A 20,877-nucleotide genomic window follows, 5' to 3' on the forward strand; every position below is an offset into this window, starting at 1 on the left:
TGGCTACCCTTGCTGTTTGCAACCTGTAGACTGAAATAAAACCCTGAAAGAATGATCAAATACCTCAGTATCAATGCCTTGAAGGTGCCTCAATAGGCCGGGAAGGTGCTCGGGAAGCCGAGGAGTGACGGGAGCTCGGGGAGATCGGATATGGCTGCCGGGATGGAGATCCAATGCGTGAAGGGAATCGATGCGAAGGTAGAGAAGCATCGAGTCGAGCTCGAGCAAGAGGAAGCCAAGCTCTGATACCAGTTGAAAGGTGAGAAGGATCGAAGCTTGCACACGAGCTATGGCGGGAGAGCAAGAGCAAGAAAGAGAGAGACAAGAAATGGGAACTCCAACAGTCACAATGTGTGACCGGGCCTTCCTTTATTTACTAGTCACTAAAAAATGAATGTAAAGAATAAAGTGACGTGACGGGTGCCCGCCACCTGCAGTGTGCAGTGGCGGGTACTATCAGTGTAGTAATACACGGGGCGGCACGGCGGAGGTGCCTTTACCCCAACATTTATCACTTATATTTTGATGGGCGCATACCTTAGGCATGGCGCCTATTTTTTATCACGCCTATTTATTGAGGCGTTGGATATTTATTTATTATTTTATATGCGCATGGGCGCACGATTATGTTATTCGTACTTCAACATTGTATTGGGTATGCCAGACTCTCTGGGCACCGCCCATTAGCTTTATTTCTATTTTGTGCTAAAGCAAACTCAAAAGCTAAAAGCTTGCTATTTTGTAATTTGGGCTATTATTTGAGCTTGAAGATGATTAATACATAAAATACATGCTTTGTGGAGCGCTCACACAAGGCATGGGGGGAGATTGCACCCAATTAGTCTCTTGTTCATGTTGTGTATGCTTTTTACCTTGAGTTTTGTGCAAAAAAGTAGAGTTCTTTTGTTCTTGGGGACCTTCCGGCATTCACTACGTAAGCATACAACAACCGATCTGCGCACCAATTTCATCAACAAACAATATCCCTGCTAACTTTCAGCTCACGGTGTAACATGGTTATAACATCTATATCCCTTTTGCTCAAGAGAATATCTCACAAATACAAAAATTTTGCTTTGGGATTCAATTTACTGTGCAACTCATTAGGAATACGTACATAAGCAATACATCCAAATACTTTTAGGTGAGACAGATTTAGCTTTCTTCATGTAAACTTCTCTTTTGGTGTCATACCACATACAATAGTAGCAGGTGCCCTATTCATAATGTATACAATAGTAGTAACTACTATAGCCCAATAGTAATGAGGCAAGTTTCTTTCTGATGTCAATACACGAGCCACCTCTGTAATATGCTTGTTTTTTTGCTCAGCAACTCTATTTTTCTACGAAGTATATCTATATGTATAATGCCTATGTATACTATTTTTCTATAAAAAATCTAAAAACTCATTGGAGAGATATTCTCCCCTTCCATTCAATCTTAGGCATTTAATATGCAACCCTATCTTCTTATCAACCACAGCCTTAAAGCTTTTAAAGTGATTCATTATCTCACTACTTTTCTCACAATTAAAGTAAACCCTTATGTTGTGAATATGAACATTAATGAAAGAAACATAATACTTGCAACCACTCAAAGTTGTAGTCTTTGTAGGATCTCCCATATTAGAATATATTAATTCAAGTGGCTTCTTGCATACATGCTTTTCATGTGAAAACACAGACCTTGCTTACTTTCCAAATTGACATGCTTCACATACTTTATGCATCCCATCAACTGTAAACTTAGGCAACCCATTCATAATCTATTTTGATTGTGTGTCTTTCAGCCCCCTCACATTCATATGACTAATTCTCTTATGCCAAATTTCAATATCAACACCACAACACCTGAACCTTGTGCAAACATGAGAATATCCATTTCAGGCAAACTTACATCAAGAGTAAACAATCTACTAGTACATTTTCCTTTTGCAATCAACCTGCAATCATTTTTAGGATCTTCTATATAATAACCATCAAATTAGAACCGAACTTGCAATCCCTGTTCTGCCATCCAATTGACAGAAACCAAAATTTTGGTAATATTTAATACATGCAACACATTAGCCAAGTACTTAGTTTTACCATCATATATACTCAAAGAAACATTTCCAACATGAGAGATGGGGTGAACTATATCATCCCCTATTTCCACATAGCTTGGAGGCTCTAGACTATGTATCTCTCTAAACCACTCTCCGTGAGAAGTCATGTGGTTAGAGGCACATGAATCTACATACCATACATTACTCTTTGATGAACCACCAGAAATTATAGTATTCATAAATTGATGCATAACAAAAAACTATTCACTTCTGTCATCATTGTTTCTACTACTGGATGCTTAATTGTCTTATTGCTTTTTTCCATTTCTAATTTTAGCCTTCGTTTTGAAGTAGTTTTTAGAAATGTGGCCTTTTTTACCACAGCCAGTACTTCCTGCTCTATCAATGGAATTCCATTGACTATTAGAATTTGCAACTTGGTCTCTTTGACTCACTCTTCCTTGGTATTGTTCTCCTCTATTTTGCTATGCATCATAACTTTGACTATGGCCTTTCTAACCACAATGCCAACACTCCTTGCTATCGCCAAAATCCTGTTGCCTATTAGAGTTTGCAACTTAGCCTCTTTGACTCCCTCTTCCTCAGGATTGTTCTTCTCTATTTTGGTATGTGTCATAATTTTGACCATGGCCACCAGCTTAGCATGTGCCATGACCTCTACCTATGTTAAAAGAGTAAAACACTTGTTCTTGCTTTGAAAAGAAGAGGAACCCAAGCCAAGGTTCTTCTCCTCAAGTATCAGCATAGAAATCAAGTCTACAAAATCAGGGATATCATCCCTTGTATTCATAGATGACCTGAAGCTCTTGTATTCATCTCCAAGTCCATCTAAGCATGCACATGCAACATCATCATTATCAACTACCACATTGATAGATCCAAGAGCTTCCGCAATATGCTTGATCTTCAAGGCATAATAACATGTTGGATAATGCACTCTGATAGTAATGTACAATCAACTCAATCTATTGGTCACCAAAATAGTACACATGCATGCACACACATAGGTCTAACACATATAAATACTAGTGTTTGTATGTATGTGTGTATAGATAGATAGATCCACACACACACACACACACACACACACACACACACACACACACACACACACACACACACACACACACACACACACACGTGTGTTTGTGTGTTTGTGTGTGTGTGTGTGTGTGTGTTTATACACAACTAAATAGGCAAAAGAGAATAGCACAACATAAATATTAATAAAATTTTTTCTCCATACAAAGGATGGACACTTCCTTGATATCTATTGAATGGATTTGTCATTCTTTCTCAAGATAGCTCTTTTACATCACACGCATAGCAAAAGTTAGCCATAAAGTGTGGCCTACAAGCTATACCTTAGGTTCCAAGATAGCTAGTAATTCGATCTACAAATACACCAATGCTATCACATTTAGTGAGGTCTCATGTATATCAATTGAAGACAAACCAACATCTAGCACAAAATAGTTTCGAATGTTTTCTTGAAATTCTCTTGTAAGTACAAATTGGTGAAAACAATAATACTCAATAGCCAATTCAAATAATCTATTTGATACAAGACAATTGACAATAAGGCTCAATAGTCAAATATCTCTCAAAAACTACAACTTTCCTATCTAGAATCTCAAAAAGAACTAGGAGGATAATCATTAGTAAAATATTAAGATCATTGCCAACAATAGAATAGAAACTACAGGGAGCTCATTAAATGAATTAACACGACCACTCCAAAGGTACCTTCATTATTGAGCTTGCACAATCTAAACAACAACTTTGAGATCATAACTAATCCACACGAATATTGTAAGATCACATTCTAATTAAATATCACTCACATGCATGAACTAATATAAGTGATTGAAAAGGACATATGTCCCCAATCAAGGGAGCACAACAATCCTAAATCTCTTAACATAAACTCTACGAGGAGAGTACAACTATGTGAGCATCTTGATAATATGAGAGAGAGAGAGAGAGAGAGAGAGAGAGAGAGAGAGAGAGAGAGAGAGAGAGAGAGAGAGAGAGAGAGAGAGAGAGAGAGAGAGAGAGAGAGGATTAACCATACATTATAGAAGTGGTAGTGTGAAATGACAAATGTTTGAAGGTCTATATGCATGGGTGCTTTGATAGATGTCATGCCATAGGGAGGTTAGAATACATACTTGCCAGACACACATAAATCTCTCTCACATCTCACACTACTTTTTCAAAATGTGTATGTGTGTGCACAAATGCACGAAATATATTAGGTAGAATGAAATTCATACAGCATGTAGGGGATCTAAAGATAAATTAGAATGCATTTAAATCCAAGTCCAATTTACACCTAGGACTATTTTACACTCGTTGACACCGAGAGGTTATGAGTTACCCTAATGAAGAAAGAATGAAATCATACATGAGAGTCCCTTAGAACCTCAATATTTTACTTGTAATGAATATCGTAGCCCCTCTTGCATACCTATGAGAATTCCAAATGCTTAGTCATTGCCATCAAAGCTTTTTTAGAATCATTAGCACTCAAGTACTACCTACCTTTGGAAAGTCCCTCTCCAAGGCTTTGTTAACAAACTTTCTAAGGATATGCAAGGGTTCAAAATTCATTTATCCCCACTACTTACAAGAAGAAAAATATGTGTGGGTGAGTACTAAAAGCCATGCATGTGAGTATCCAAGAAAATCTTAAGAGAAGTGAATGTTCTTTAAGGAAGGTGAGGAATCCCTTGGAAGGTGAAAAAGAGAGGGGGGTGTACCCGTGACATAATGATTGGGGAATTTTGGAAAGGTGGGGGCTGAGGAGTACCATAAATGGAATGAGAAGGAGCATTGAATTAGGAAATTGTCAGGAGTGAAGGGCATTTACTTCGTTCTATTTCCAAACAATACATAAAATATGTAGAGGTAAGCGTTTAATGAGGGAATACAAAAGCTGTTGAGAGAGAGAGAGAGAGAGAGAGAGAGATCTTGGGAGGGCCCCTTGGAAGAAGGATCTTCTAAGGGTATGATAATAATATAAAGGTATATATGATTATATAAAAGGATATTCAACATTTGTCTCGTACCTTATGCCATGTATTATTCCATGGGGCTAAGGTAAAGGTTGGCCATGCAAACGAGAGAGAGAGAGAGAGAGAGAGAGAGAGAGAGAGAGAGAGAGAGACATGCATCATCATCATCATCATCATCATCACTACATTATATAAACAAATACAAAGGTTAATAGGTCCTAATAAATAGCCATGCATGACTATATACTCTGCAGAAAAAGGGATGCCACTTAGGGATTTTAGATCGAGTAATTAAAAAATTGGCAGATATAAATATTTACAAGTCCTAAATAACCATGCATGGCTGCATACTTTATTGAAGGGGATGCTATTTATGGATATTATATTAACTAACATTATATGCAGATAATAATAAGAGATTCTATATAGCCATGCTTGATTGCATGATAGTGGCATAGAAAGAGAGATGGTATTTATAGATATGATATTAACTATTTGAAAAGACTTCTGGATAGCATATGGTCACGCGGATGGTCGGGCGGGTGTGCGGCCGGGCCAAGTGCGAAACTTGCCCAATTGCATTACATCAATATACCTCACATTGTACCTGCCCAGCAGGCAGAATCCAATATCCAGACTCTGGATGGACTCCGGATACGCCAAGAGCACTTGTGGAGTGAGTCGAATGGCCGCATGGGGTGCGATCGGTTGCAAGCGAGGCCGGGCGGGCGGGCGGGCGCGGGCGGCCCAGCCAGCAGTTTCTTTAGCAGGGCTGGTATATATTTGGCTGGAAATGGGGCAAAACCGCTATCTTTGGTCCTGTGCTTACCTCTCTTTCCATAGTTGGAGGATCGGTTAAAAGCTTGTAAATCACCTGGTGATGATATATTCTTTGCCATCTCTTCTTCTAAGCTCGCTGTTCTCTCTCTCTCTCTCTCAGAGAATCAGTCCTTGAACGCAAAGCCTGTGTACGTATTCACTCGTTCAGGCTTGTATCCATCCGCCCATCAGACTAGCCTTATATAGAGACGGAAGAGAAACCGCCTGGCCTTTCCCAATCAAGAAAGGAATCATGGCATTGTACTGCCGCGACGGCGACCACCCTCCCCCTCTCAAGATACCCAAGCTGGAGCCTGCGTTTGCGCCTGCGCCTGTCGTGAAGCTGGAGCCGCCCGTTGCCGAGCCTCTTCGGCCCATGCAATCAGAAGAGGAAGAACGGCCTTCCCACGATGCCGCCATCGCTAGGGACAATGCCGCCGCTGCGGTGAATCGCAGTATAGACAGAGAAGAGGAAAGACAGGGCACTGGAGATGATGGCGCCACCGAGGCCACCACCGCCGATTTGCCCGATGATTTCTTGGAGCCTCTTCCTATCGACCCCACGCAGGACCGTCTGGTGGTCCCACACACCGCTGCAGTTATACCTCCGGCAGCCCCTCCTCCTTCTGCCCTTTACTATGCCAACCTCAGAGGCGCCCAGAAGCGAGGCTCCAGGCAGTTCTGGAAGGCAGGAGACTACGAGGGCGATCCGACTTATGCGGGGTTTACTGCCGGAGGTTTGTTATTTGCTGCTCCTCCCTTTAAAATATGGGTTCATTTGCCTTGCTAGCTTCTGCATTGGATGGAGAATGGGTCGCCGAATGCAATAATTGTTCTGATATATACTTATGTGCTGCAAAAATTGTAGATATTAATTTTGAATGGCTTCACTTGCCTTGGTAGCTTCTGCATTGGATGGAGAATGGGTCGCCGAATGCAGTAATTGTTCTGATATATGCTTATGTGCTGCAAAAATTGTAGATATTAATTTTGAATGGCAATTGGGTGGTTTTTTTCCTTCTACCTTCACAACTAGACTACGGCAACTTGCGTTGGCTTCTCAACAGTAGGGACAGCAAGACACAAGAATGTGAGAGCTGGGTATGAGTTTCACAGGAATCTAGTCCAGCTCTACATCTCAGCAATGTTCAAGGATTCCCGGAAAAATTAATCCACAGTTTGAAAGCTTTGAGAAGGGGAAGTGATGATTCCCTTCCATGGTATTATTGTGAATTTGTTATTAAATGAACGTATATATATCATCATGTAGATCACCTCAGCAGAATGATTTGGGGCGTCATCTCCATCTACCTTCCCTTTGCATAGTATAAATGCTATACCCAAGCAAGCTTTTCCTATTTCCATCTCCTTCTTCGTGGACCGAGGACATAGTGATCTGATAATATGAAGTGCCATTGTAGAAGTTGATAATGAAGTGCCATTATAATGGTTAACTATGATACACAACCAACCATACCAATCAGCCGGGAACTGCTGATGCTGGCAGCCCACCAAACAATCACTATGCCTTTCATTCAAAATCTATCCATGACAAGCGACACCAGTGTGACACTGGTAGGCCTTTGAGCTCCTCTTGCACCTGCACAGTTCCTTTTGTTAGATATCTGCATGACAGGCAAAATGGACCATCTTAAAGCCACTGAAACGACTGTGACAAACACAAGCAAGTTGTGACCACTAAAGCTTAAATTACCTCCTTATTTTCAACTTGTTTGCTAATTTGGGCCATCTATGTTTTGCATCACTTGCTTATAACTAGCTGATAAGTCATCATCTCTCTTCGTTTCTGTAAATACTTCCCACTTCATATATCTGTGAAGATATATTCTCTTGTCAATAAAGAGACTTTGTATTGGCCTTCTCTAGTAACATCCTTCTATTCTTTTTCTTGCGGAGAGAATGGGAGGTTGCATGAACCAAAGACCTGTGCCTTCTCTAGTAACATCCTTCTTTTCGTTTTTCTTGCAGAGATAATGGGAAGTTGCTTGAATCAGAGACCTGTGCAGCTCCTCGAAATTTCATATAAGCAACCATACAATGATACTTGAACTGGTCTCCTTGAAGATAAATTCTGATGTTTTGCATGGCATGACAAGTTGAGTGTGCATCACATTATGCCCTATCTATATCTACAATGTATCAATGAAAACGAAAAAGGGTTATGACTGTAGAGTTGATGGCTTGCTGTGAGAGGTCATAATTAAGGTTTCTGGTGCTTAGAATTTGGTATGAACTGGAAAAAATCTTGAATTTCCAAAGACCTGTATGTTGAGCAAAATTGTGCACTATGAAGCAATCAGTCGTACCTTGTAAGTGGTATTACTGAGGTACATGTATATATTTTATAATGATGTTCAGTCTTGTGCTGCTATCTAGGGTCGACCTTGTAGATGGCTTTCTCAAGTCTTGACACACGTGATGCAAATGAACTTTTGGTATCATGATGTTCTCTTGATTACTACAAGTGGAAGCAGGGACTTCAGTTAAATGCTTTGTCAGGGCTTACACAAGCATATATGTATGGTGGAGTTCTAGAAGGGGGTTTACACTCTTATGGAGGTATAAGTATAGCTAGGGTAATGGTCTTCAGCACCTTAAGGCGTACCACCTTGTCAGTACCCTCAAGTCAGTCTTTGCTACATGTAAAATTCAAATGCCAAGAAGATAAAATGCACGTTGAGGTATTTGTTCACCTAAAAAACCCTAAATGATATTGCTCTCTTCAAAATATACATTTTACCCTTTCCCCCTTATAGGAAAAGTAGGTGATGATTTACGAAGGTATAAGAAGCTATAGTGAATTTTCCTTTTTCTGCTTATACATCATAAGTGCTCTTTGCTGTTGGGGGGTTTGAGAGAGAGAGAGAGAGAGAGAGAGAGAGAGAGAGAGAGAGGAGGAGCTACAGTGAATTTTCCTTTTTCTGCTTATACATCATAAGTGCTCTTTGCTGTTGGCTGAGAGTGGAAAAGGTGCTGTGCTAGAAGGTATAGTTTTTCAGTAACAAGTGTGACTGCGCGGGTGCATTATTTGTTTTTAGATGGGAAAAGGCTTATTATTTTACTTCTTTCAAGAGACCTAATTGTTTGGTTCCAGGTTTTTTGCTTTGTCATCGACTTTGGAGTTCCTAAGTGTGTATTCTATTACCAAGATCAAAATATTTCCATGTGGCCAAGGAAGAACTATGTGTTTTGAAACCATGTATGCCATAGATTTTTAAACTCATGTTTTGCGATCAATAATTGGAATGTTGTATTTCTTATGGTCTGAACTAGGTGGCATTGATCGTGTACGTGTACATCCCAAGTTTCTTCACTCGAACGCAACTAGTCACAAATGGGCGCTAGGTGGTAAGTCACATGATGCTTGGACTTTTGTTTACTGTTCTAGTTGTGGTTCATTCGGGTCTTCTTTTGGAAGAGATTTGGGCTTTTGGTTCATTCTTTTGTTTACACACACACACACACACACACACACACACACACACACACACGTGCATGCACGCACATGTTCGTATGTATAGCCATACATACATGTGTGAATGTGTGTGAACACACACACACACACACACACACACACACACACACACAGAGTTACGAAAAAGAGAGAGAGAGAGAGAGAGAGAGAGCAAACGGGTGTAGATCATTTGGTTAAGTTGAATGTGTGGTGATAAGAAGGCTTTGGTTTCAACTCCTACATTCTGCATGGTCATTTATAGTATAGGTGTTAAAAAAGGGAGATCTGAACTTGGTTCAGTGAAAGAAGTGGCTTACCACTATGGTAGCCACTTGATCACACACACACACACACAGAACGTGTGTGTTTGTGATACCGGTTACAGATTAGAAATGGTCCTCGTGCTTGAGATGTATTTTATGTCAATAACACACTTGACTTACTGTAATTCTTGTGTCTGATACAGCTGTAGCCGAGCTTCTAGATAATGCAGTAGATGAGGTGAGAGGAGTCTTGCTCTATCTGTAGCATTTCTCAGAATTTGGGAAACAATTTGCAGGGCACCAAAATTTTCCTGATTTATTCAAACAGTGATTCGTATTATCTCTTGGTTAATGAGGCAGGTTATGAATGGGGCCACTTTTGTAAATGTGGACATGATACGAGATCCACGAGATGGTGGACCAATGCTGATTATTGAAGGTATGCAATGATGCTTTTGTTTCAGTAGGATTTGGACGTATTTTTTTCTTTGACACATCTTATGGAAGCATGCAGTGAACTTTGTGAAGGGTCTAATCTCAACATGATCCACTAATTTTAGGCTAGGAAAAGCAACTTAATGTTTCTGCTGAATACTACTGTTTGAAGTTTAAGTAGCCACCATTTAATTAATTTGAGCCAGGGAATATTTATGGGATTTTAAATAGCTAGTTTTCTTACTTTCACAGGATTGGCTGCGTGTTTACTTTCTGTTGGTTTAGTGGTTGTTTACTGAAGCTTCTAACCTGAAGGTTTCCTGTGCTCACACCATCTGGCTTCTCTTAGTTTGAGTGTTTTTTGGGCCTCTGCCACTGTCTATGTATTTATTCAATTTGTATACAGCCTCTTCCATGGATTCTTTTGTGTAGACATTGTTGAGGTTGTAGGTGGTTAAGTATGCATACTGGTGGATGTCCAGATTCTCTATGTTCCTGGGTGCATCTTACAAGTGATTTATTTACTTTGCATAATGAGTTAGCACTAAATGCAGAACAAGTTTTCTAATATCTGCAATTTCTTTGCATCGACTTGTTCTTTCATGTGTCTAGATGATGGAGGTGGAATGAGTCCTGATCGTCTGCGGCAGTGCATGTCGCTGGGTTACTCAGTCAAGAGCAAGAGTGCGAATACGATTGGACAATGTGAGAAATCTCCTAGCTAACGTATAGTTGTTCAAACAGCTACTTGTTATATCTGTTACATGCTAATGGTAGTGGACGCGCTTCACAGATGGCAATGGATTCAAAACAAGTACAATGCGTCTAGGTGCTGATGTTATTGTGTTTACGCGCTGTCCTCGCAGAGAAGATAGCAGGTACATTGGCTGATTTGAGAGTAAGTGGTGTGAATAAATGACATTTGTGAGAGGATATGCAAGATAATTGTATGAGTCTTGAGAGCAGTAAAGGTGCAGAGTGGCTGGTGGGTTACATGATGTTTGATGGCATGTACTAGCTACAAAGCCTGAATTTGTTCAGTTTGTTGTTATGTCTACATGGAGAGCCTGGTGGGGGACAAGACATTATTGTTCCAAGTCTTTCCCAGGATATTTCAGCCCTATTTGTGTTTGTTTTTGCTAATTTGAGCAGCCAGTTATCATCCAACTTCATTTTAGGTGAATACAACCAGGTTGGCTGTGTACTAGCCCTAGTGCAAGGTTATCATCATTCCTTGACCCTTTTTGTAGGACAGTAGCTTGACTTGCACCATTGATAGTACTTGTAAGGAACTGTGGTCTGCTAGATTGAAATGGAAATAATGTGGAGTTTCAGGGTGCTTCCAGTAACTATTCTTTAAGGCTCCATATAGACAAGGTTTGCTGGAGTTTCTGTATTGATGGGGGAACACTTGAACAACTGACTTAGATAGACTTAGATGGTTTGAAATGGGGTAGAGGGTGTGCGTTCTCAGGACCTATTTTTCAGTAGAGCGAGGTTTTATTAACATCCATTGATGCAAAAGTGCAGGCCTTAGGAGTTCCACTATGCTGGGTACCTTTCACACCCTATTTATAATTCAAGCACACACTTGCCATTTGTGTTTGATCTTACTTGCTCTGGTCTGGGAGGCCTTTGTGAATGAGAGTAGTGCCATTAAAAAAAAAATTATGCTGTTGGGAGTTGGCCCTTGCAACATATTCAATTATTCATTTTGCTAACCTCACTTTTGGTTTTTGTGTTTTGCAGTGCCACCCAAAGCATAGGCATGCTGTCATATTCTTTCTTGAGGGATACAAGCCAGGAAGATATTATTGTGCCAATGGTGAGTGTAAAAAGAAAAAACTGCATCTATTTATCTGAGGAAACATTCTTTATTATTCTTAATATCTTTTATTGATCCTTCTTTTCACTGCCTAGATTGACTATGATATTGAGCCATTTGGGCTGAAGAAGCTTATCAGAAACAGTGTGGATGATTGGACTTGCAATTTGGACACCATCACTCAGTGGTCTCCATATTGCTCTGAATCAGATCTATTAAACCAGGTTGATTTTGCTCGTCTGTTTGCTATGTAGTATGCTTGTATCTTAAATTCTACTTTTGTTAGCAAGTTTATCACATGGTTAAAGGGAATGCTGAAGATTTGGCTTGTTGCAGTTCAGTGGGATGAAAAGCCAAGGAACGAAGATTATCTTATATAATTTATGGGAGGATGATCAGGGGGAACTTGAGCTGGACTTTGATTCAAATATTTATGTAGGTGTGGAATATCTTGTGTTTTTTTGTCCTTTGATTGATTTTAAAGAATGTACTACATGCTGAAAAGAGTGTAGATCCATGTAAATGTCATATCATTTGACTTGTAAGATTAATATGTTTTGTACAAAATTGACTTTTTGCTTTAGGACATACAAGTCCGGGGGGCAAATCGTGATGAAAAAAAGGTCACTATGGCAGCACGATTCCCGAATTCAAGGCATTATCTAACATATAGGTATTCTTTGCGGGTGAGTACACTTATAGCCTTCACTTGGCCTGGTTAGCACTGTACTCGGTTTTCTTACTGACGATTAATTGGGGAACTGTTTGTCATGAAAGAGCTATGCTTCTATATTGTACCTACGACTCCCACCAGGTTTTCGCATGATATTGAGAGGGATAGAAATTGATCATCACAATTTGGTGGATGATCTGATGCACACACAAGAACAAACATACAAACCTCATGGTGGGCCAGATAGTATTCATAAGGAAACAAATGTAAGGTCCTCTTGCTTTGCCCTTCAATCATTTAGGTCAAAGCATGTATACGCTCAATTTAGATATTGGTTTTCAAAAGTATGACAGTTTTCTAACTCAAACTGGATGCCTGTACATATAAGTTTATGGATGCCAAGAGGATACCAAGAGCAGTCTTGCTGTTTTTGTTTGAAGTGGAGGATGCATGAAAACAAGAGAAACAAGCATTTTGAAAGAGTAATAGCATCATTTTACATGTCTCAATAGAACAATTCTCAAGATTGCTGGCGAAATGTTTAATATTCATCACCGGTGTTCTCCATAATCTAATGCTATTTATGCTACCTTATGGCCTGTTGAGGTCTCCATTATCTAATGCTAGGAGTGCTCAAGCATGGATTGAAATTAGCTCATTATTGATTAGTGTCCTAGCATGATATAAAAGGTGGATGTTTAGGAATCCGTTCAGATCGTACAGGGAAAAGCTAGGAACATAGTGACCAAATTTTGGTAAAGTCCATCTTTTTATCATGCTCTTACTTGACCTTTGTGAACGCTCATTTATATTGTGCAGATGATGGCCGTTGTCACCATTGGCTTTGTGAAAGATGCAAAAGAACATGTAGATGTCCAAGGGTTCAATGTGTACCACAAAAATCGCCTCATAAAGGTCTGTCCTTAGCACGGATATATCTTTTCTGTAACCAAATTTTGTCCTGAAGCTTTACTCATAGGTTATTGGGCTCTTTCTTTCAGCCATTTTGGAGAATCTGGAATTCTGCAAGCAGTCAAGGACGAGGAATAATTGGTATGAGGAAAAAATGCTAGTGATATAGTATTTAGAACTGTCTTGACTGTCTCAGGTTTATCTGACATGAATAAAACTGAGCTTGGATACACCTGCTTTTGGGGTCGTAAGACTTTTCACACTCCTGTCGATTTGGTGTTTTGCTTCTGGCTTGGTCCAAGGAAAATTGACATGTAAATTCATTAGTTATTTAGTTGGCTGGTTCTGGGATGTCAGGTGTTCTTGAAGCCAACTTTGTTGAGCCGGCCCATGACAAGCAAGGTTTTGAGAGAACTATTGTCTTGGGTAGGCTAGAACAGCGCTTGTTGCAAATGCAAAAGCAATACTGGTGCGTATGCTATACTTAATTTCAAGTGCAAAATCCTTAGGAAGTGTAAGCTCTGGTTCTAAAAAGTGGTTGGTTTTCTAATGCAGGAACAATAATTGTCACAAGATTGGCTACTATAGTGCCAAAAAGAGGGATGGCCCAAGAATGAGTTATCCTCCTCGGGGTAGTTCCCTGACAACTGTTGTTGCATGCTTATACATCTTTGGAGTCGTGTGTTTGTCTAATGTGTCGATATGAAGATTAGTGTCCCATGGGTTAACATTCTACAATAGTTTAGTTTTTTTGGAATTAGCAACCAAGTAACTGTCTGCAATATTCTTGTTGATAAAGGATTATGTTTTCGGTCCTTTGGCAACAGTATCTCATAAATGTTACAGGTGGCTTGCGATCTGAAACACAGGTGAGAGCTTCTAATGAGAGCTGGGCTATAGTAAGCAGGGTTAGCCCACCACAGGAGAGTTTGTCACAACCCTTGGAGGCAACTCCATGCAAATATTCCTCTGCTTACAATTCTGGAGAGGGCTCTGCACATCCAATGGTATTTTGACTTTTCAAAATAGAATACTTGTGTGTGTGTGTGTGTGTGCGCGCGCACGTGCACGTGCATGTGCATTCACGCCTTGTGAGTGAGTGGGTTTGTGAGATTGGGTCTGTTTCCCTTTCAATGTTTTCTTTTGTCTGCACTCCACAGTTCTTCAATTCTACTACAAATGGAGCATTGGATATGCGATTTCGAAAGCATGAGGAGTGCATGTCACCTGAGGAAAGGTTAGCTCAGTAAACATTATTTTTGTTCACCCGTAATTCGTCCATTTCTCCAATTGACCAGATGGATGTTTGATTATGTCCTGTATTTTGCAGGTTTGGTACAAGCCGTGAAGAGTATTGGAAGGAGGTTGAAAAAAATAAACAGCTTGAAGCAAAGGTCGTACATCTTTGAACTTGGATCTCACTGTTTCTTTGATTTGATGTTTGTTTCTGTGCATTGAAAGGCTCAATGGATCTTGTCTTTTGTGTTGTAGTTCTATTTTTTGATAAGTTTAAAGCGGTTGTCTTCTTTGGAGTGGGACAGGTGAATAGGTGCAATTGCTTTTATAGAAGTGTTTAATCTGAACTCATATTATAGGTGTTGGATCTTGAGCACAAGATGGATGATATCAGAAAGCTCACTGAAAGAGTCGTAAAAGAGAGGGACAGCCTGAGAACACAATTAGAAGCAGAAATCAGACTGAGATCTGTTGAAGATGAAGATTTGAGGAAGAAGCTTAAGGTGCATTCCTGTGGTGCTCTCAGTAAATTTCTTTTGTGTTGTCTTTACTTGTCAGTGCTTATGCACATCCTTCTTTTCTGAACAGGATGCTCATAGTCGCATCAGGCAACTGGAAGCAGAAAACAAATGTAAACATGCGTCTTATTTTTGAGCTTTTGGTTACTCATCCCCTGGAAGAGAAGGATTCTGGAGTCTGGACTGCATGTGGAAAGATTTTTGCTGCGAGATGAAACTAATCATTTAATTCTACGATTGTTACTCTCGCTTGAGTCTGTGTGAAGTCCTGGCCTAGTGTTTGGATCACCTTCAGATATTGAAATCTCTTCCCAGGAGAATGTTTTGTTCTTGTTTTTGTCGGGGATGGGGCATTTTTTCTTCAAGGCTTCGCTTCTTTCCCCTTCGGAAGAATGATACAGAAAATTCAGTACATTCTGAGCTGGTTAATGTAACTTCTGATGTCCCTCAGGACTTGTATAGTTGTAGTGGCTCCTGTTGTCTGGGGGTTCACCCAGCTCTGATACAAAAACTGATTCCATTATAATTTGTACCATTTTATTCCCAAATGATATGATATAGATGAAGCTTAGTTGTGATATAGACAATGACTTGTATAATGATGGACTGAAAATTCAGTACATACTGAGCTGGTTAATGTAACTTCTGATGTCCCTCAGGACTTGTATAGTTGTAATGGCTCCTGTTGCCTGGGGGTTCATCCAGTGCTGATACAAAAACTGATTCAATTATATTTTGTGCCATTTTATTCCCAAATGATATGATGTAGGTGAAGCTCAGTTGTGATATAGACGATGACTTGTATAATGATGGAGTATACTGATTCAATTGTATAATGAACATGTAAGTTGAAACATTATCAGATGCAAGTTTTGTTGTGGCTTGGTAATTTCGTCACTGGAGCAATCTTTGGCTGCATGTTGGTTTTAGTCATTGGGTCTCTCTGACATGCAAGGATTGTCTCTGACATGCAAGGATTGTGTCAGTATTTATAAATAAACAAGTAATAAATAAATATATGACTTGATCTTTTCAAATACATTGTCCAGTCTGACCATTAATGGTAGTTCTCTCGTTTTAGCTATGGAGTATTTTGAAATAAAGAATTTACAAAGGGTTTTTGGGTTAATGAGGCACAGTTGAAAGACGGGTAGAAAACAACACAAGGAGTCACAAGGCTACAATGACAAGAGAAGGGAATCCTGAAATCAGAAAGTGTGTATAATCAGTTTTTGGGTTAATGAGGCAAAGCTGAAAGACAGGTAGATAACAACACAGGGAGTCACAAGGCTACAATGACGAGAAGGGAATCCTGAAATCAGAAAGTGGGTATAATTGGGTGGAATCTCCATCCATCTCATTGAGGACCCCATAGTAGTAGAAACCATTGAACTTGCTATAATAATCGGCCTTAAACACGATTGGCATGAATACATATGTGAACCTTGTATCAAAGTGACTCTTCCTTGGAGCTGAGGTGTGCCCAAGAAAGCAGGAGATAAGATCCAATAACCAAGAGCCGAGGTGTGGTACCCTTGCGACACACCATTTGAAGGTGAGATGTGACTCCGTTGCGACATACCATTTGGAGTTAAGGCATGGCTTCTCCCCCACATTGCCAATGCGAGAATGGATAAGGTATTGGTAGGAGGAAGAGAATAGGTGTAAGATGGAAGAAGCAAATAGGAAGACCTAGGAGGAAGCAACTAGAAAGTTGAAAGAGGTAAGAGGAAGAGCATCAGTATGAATCATACCATTAGGACAAGAACTGTGAGACCCATTGATGGGGAGGACAGTCAATGCACAAGACTAGTATGGAGGATTCAAGATGCCTTGATCTACCAAGTACAAGGGGGAGAGAGATGGACTCATTTGGAAGAAAAGGGTAGTAGAGGTAGGTAAGGTACCCAAAGTACGCAAAGGTGCATGACGAGAGAGAAGTAGCTTATATGGAGCGAGAACATCCCATGGGATGGGCTTAGGAAGAGTTGAAGGAATATTTCATCTTGAAGATGGAGAAATTCGAGGTCTAGGATGAACAAAGGAATCTCAAGAAAATGCAAAGGAGATGAAGGAATATGTCCACAAATACCAAGTTGACACAACTCCCAAACATGGATGCAGATATTGAACTACATGGATACTTGTTTGGTATGTAGGAGTGGGCAAGCAGATATGTGGAGGGGTAGGAACTAGAGAATAGGCTAGTGGACTAACTTGGAAGGAAGGACACTAGTCCAAGGAAGCCAAACATGATATAGCACTAGTCTTTACTGTCAACACTTGGACCCATAAGGTAGCCCCTTCAAGAAGTCTCATGGCAAAAATTAAGTGGAATTTTTGAAGGGACCCCGGCCACAAAACAATTCTTGGTACCAAGGGGAACATTTGGAAGGTGGCACAACAATCACTATAGAACAACCCTAAGTGTCTCACGAGTCAGCAAGGTCAAACACATAATGGTGAAGGCCTCAAGCCTTGTCCATGGGAGTGAGATGCTACAAGTGTGGAGGGCCACATTACTGGTCCAAATGTCCAATGGAAAACACAACATCAAGTGGGTCAAGAGTGAGCCACAAGCACATATGGAGGAGATGAGCCACAACCCCCACACATTCAAGAGATTTCAAATGAGAGTGAAGAGAGCCAAGGTCATCCCAAAGTTGGTACAGTGAATGCACACCCACAATGTATGGCACCATGGGTGGCAATGATGCACTATCTATACATGAAGGGAAGTGTGAGCAAGTAGGTTTAGGCAATCATGGTGGATATTGGAGCAACTCAACTTCATCACCTTAGAATGCGTAGCAAAGCATGGGTTGAAGATAACCAAGATAGCACAGGGTTTGTGACTCTAACCTTTGCACAAGAAGCCAAAGAGGTGAAGCAAGCATTTTCAGTGCAAGTTGAAGCAAGAAAATGGAAGTCCAAGTTAAAACTCCTAGTGATACCTATGGGTGACTTTGAAGTAAGTTTGGGCCTTGAGTTTCATGATAAGTATGCCATAACAATGTTTGGGAAAGGTAGTCAATGAGATGTCATTGGGTATGCAATGAGTATGAGTTCCATGTGAAATTTGCAACTCCCAAATAGATCCCTAATCAAAGTGCACGTAAAGGGCAATAAATTAAAGGAGAAAGAAGTGGCGACTAAGAAAATAAGAGCCTCTTGCCAAGTTGCAAAGTCAGGATCAAGCAATCCAAGGGCTTTGGCCCAAGATGGTGTATTGAAAGGGCTTGTGAGGAGCATGAGTACTAGCATTCAACCTATAATCATGGCATGTAGCACCAAACAAGTGGAGAACTCCGTGAAGCAAGGAGGGATGGTGCATTTATGCATAATGAGGCCTTTGAAAGTACACCTAAGTTCCAAGTGGGAAATAAGGAAGTGGAGGAGGTGCTAAAGGAATGGGCAGATGTGATGCCCCTAAAGTTATCAAAGGGTAAGAGAGATGTAGACCTTAAGATTGTATTAGTTCTAGGATCAGTAGGCTCCATACTAGATGAATCACATAGAGCTGATGGAACTAATGAAGCAACGACATGAGTTAGAGGAGCAAGATTTCATTCTTAAGTAAATTAGCCTTTGGAGTCCCAATGTTATTTGTGAAGAAGAAAGATGGAGGGCTAAGGTTGTGCATAGACTATGTGGCACTCCACAAAATCACTATAAAGAACAAGTACCCAATGCCCTTAGTAGATGATCTTTTAAATAAATTGCATGGAACCAAGTACTTGAGCCATATAGATCTTTGGTTTGGTTACCACCAAATTTGCATAGCTAAATAGGACATCCCAAAGATAACATTTCGCACTAGATATGACAATTATGAGTGGCTAGTTCTATGTTCAAATTGAGTTATGTACCCATCACCTTATATGGGCTAATGGATGAAATATTTAGGGAAGATATAGATGTTTTTGTCATCATCTATATAGACAACTTACTAGTTTATAGCAAAACCTTAGGAGCACAAAGCACACTCGAGGAAGGTCTTTAAAAAGCTAAGGTAGCATAAGTTGCATGGAAAGCTTAATAAATGTGAGTTTGCAGTAAAAGAGCTATAGTTTTTGGGCTCATAGTGGGTCATGAAGGAATCAAAGTATACCCAAAGAAAGTAGAATCAACGAGGAATTGGCTAATGCTCAAAACAAAAAGGGAAGTTAGAGAATTCTTAGGATTTATAGTGTTTTTTAAGAGATTTCTAAAAGATTACCACATGATAACAACCCCACTCTCATAGCTTACTAAGGAGAAGGCTGCTTTAAGTGGGGAGGAAATTAACAAGCAACCTTTGATCTCAAGAAGGAGTGTATGAGCAAGACCCCCCATGCTCAAAGTGGTAGACTTCACCAAGCCCTTTGAGATTTCAACAAATGCATCTATTGCATGAGTGTTGATGCTGAATGGAAATCCAATTGCATATGAATCTAAGAAGTTCATAGAGGTAGAGAATCGTTGAAGCACTCATGAAAAGGAGATGCTAAATGTAATACATTATCTTAGGAAATGGAGGAACCATGTTCATGAGAAACACATAATAGCTTTCACGAACATCTCATTGCAATACTCCTAGTCTCAACCCAAGTTGTCTATGAAGCAAGCAAGATAGCTAGACTTCCTTACATAGTTTGACATTGAGATCAAGCATAAACTAGGATCCATAAATAAGATAGCAGATGTACTAAGTTGTAAACTAGACTTGAGAGAAATGAGTGTACTCAATAGTAACTTATAAGAGTTGGTGAAGGCCGCCCTATAGAATGTCAAGGAGATGCAAGACTTAATAATAGAAGAGAAAGTTGGGAAGACACCTCATGGAATGTACAATTTCGAAGAAAGTATCCTCTTTGTAGGCAAGAGACTATACGTCCCAAACAATGTGGAGCTGAACAAGATCATTTGACATGAAGTGCATGATGGGGAACTGGGAGGACACAAAGGGCAAAGCCAAATGGTAGAAGTATTAAGGAGATAGTTTTTTGGTCCAAACATGAAGGAGGAGATAATTGATTATGTAAATAATTGCCCCAACTTTGCCAAATGGTGAAGGCTCCTCGCTTGAAGGCAACATGCTTGCTTCAGCCAATACTTGTGCCAAATCACCCATGGATGTCAAAAGCATGGACTTCATTATGGAAGTTTGGAGTCCCATAGCTAACCATTGTCTTTGTAGTGGTGGATTATTTTTCAAATCAAGCACATTTCATCCTAACCAAGCCACCACTTATTGCGAAAGAAATAGTCCACCTTTTCTTCACTCATGTCTTCAAGTTGCATGGGCTATCCTTAGCTATTGTATCATATCAGGATGACTAATTCATAAGCGACATGTGGAAGGAACTCTTCAGAACATTCGAGACCCAACTTGGATTTTCCTCATCCTTCCACCTAGTGATGAGAGATAGGCAAATCGAGCAGGTGACTCCTGAAATTGAATATTATCTTAGAAGAGTTATGCCCAAGTGGATCAAAAGGATTGGACCTTGTACCTTGGTGTGCTTGAATTCCACTATAATATTTCAATCCACAAAGCCACAAGTTTTACCCCTTTTGAGTCAGCCATAGGGAAAAACAATCATTACTCCCTTGGCCTTACCTTAGAGACAATGCAAGTAGAAGATTAAGAT

The 20,877-nt window shown here is 40.0% G+C and overlaps 1 protein-coding gene across 1 annotated transcript; it reads left to right on the forward strand.

The window, feature by feature from the left end:
- The first annotated feature begins 6,036 nt into the window (after positions 1–6,036).
- On the forward strand, positions 6,037–15,948 carry LOC148012818 (protein MICRORCHIDIA 7-like). Its single transcript, XM_087668813.1, has 20 exons — positions 6,037–6,644; positions 9,202–9,276; positions 9,849–9,883; positions 10,006–10,084; positions 10,693–10,785; positions 10,874–10,958; positions 11,830–11,905; positions 12,001–12,129; positions 12,242–12,340; positions 12,490–12,591; positions 12,683–12,844; positions 13,398–13,493; positions 13,580–13,631; positions 13,848–13,959; positions 14,046–14,122; positions 14,337–14,497; positions 14,651–14,727; positions 14,821–14,884; positions 15,086–15,229; positions 15,315–15,948. Exons 1-20 carry the CDS (start codon positions 6,161–6,163, stop codon positions 15,378–15,380), a joined length of 2,268 nt encoding a protein of 755 aa, XP_087524939.1. The 5' UTR covers positions 6,037–6,160; the 3' UTR covers positions 15,381–15,948.
- The last annotated feature ends 4,929 nt before the right edge of the window (positions 15,949–20,877 follow it).

The sequence above is a fragment of the Lygodium microphyllum genome, chromosome 27 (assembly GCF_053477565.2).
Source record: "Lygodium microphyllum isolate KBCC chromosome 27, Lygodium_microphyllum_v1.1.10, whole genome shotgun sequence".
NCBI lineage: Eukaryota > Viridiplantae > Streptophyta > Polypodiopsida > Schizaeales > Lygodiaceae > Lygodium > Lygodium microphyllum.

What these genes read in the sequence shown, in the direction of transcription:
- LOC148012818 (XM_087668813.1), top strand. Translation starts at nt 6,161, where the DNA reads ATGGCATTGTACTGCCGCGACGGCGACCACCCTCCCCCTCTCAAGATA. An exon ending in CCTCGCAGAGAAGATAGCAG is followed by an intron (nt 10,959 to 11,829) that starts GTACATTGGCTG and finishes TGTGTTTTGCAG; the next exon opens with TGCCACCCAAAGCATAGGCA. An exon ending in AGGGCTCTGCACATCCAATG is followed by an intron (nt 14,498 to 14,650) that starts GTATTTTGACTT and finishes TGCACTCCACAG; the next exon opens with TTCTTCAATTCTACTACAAA.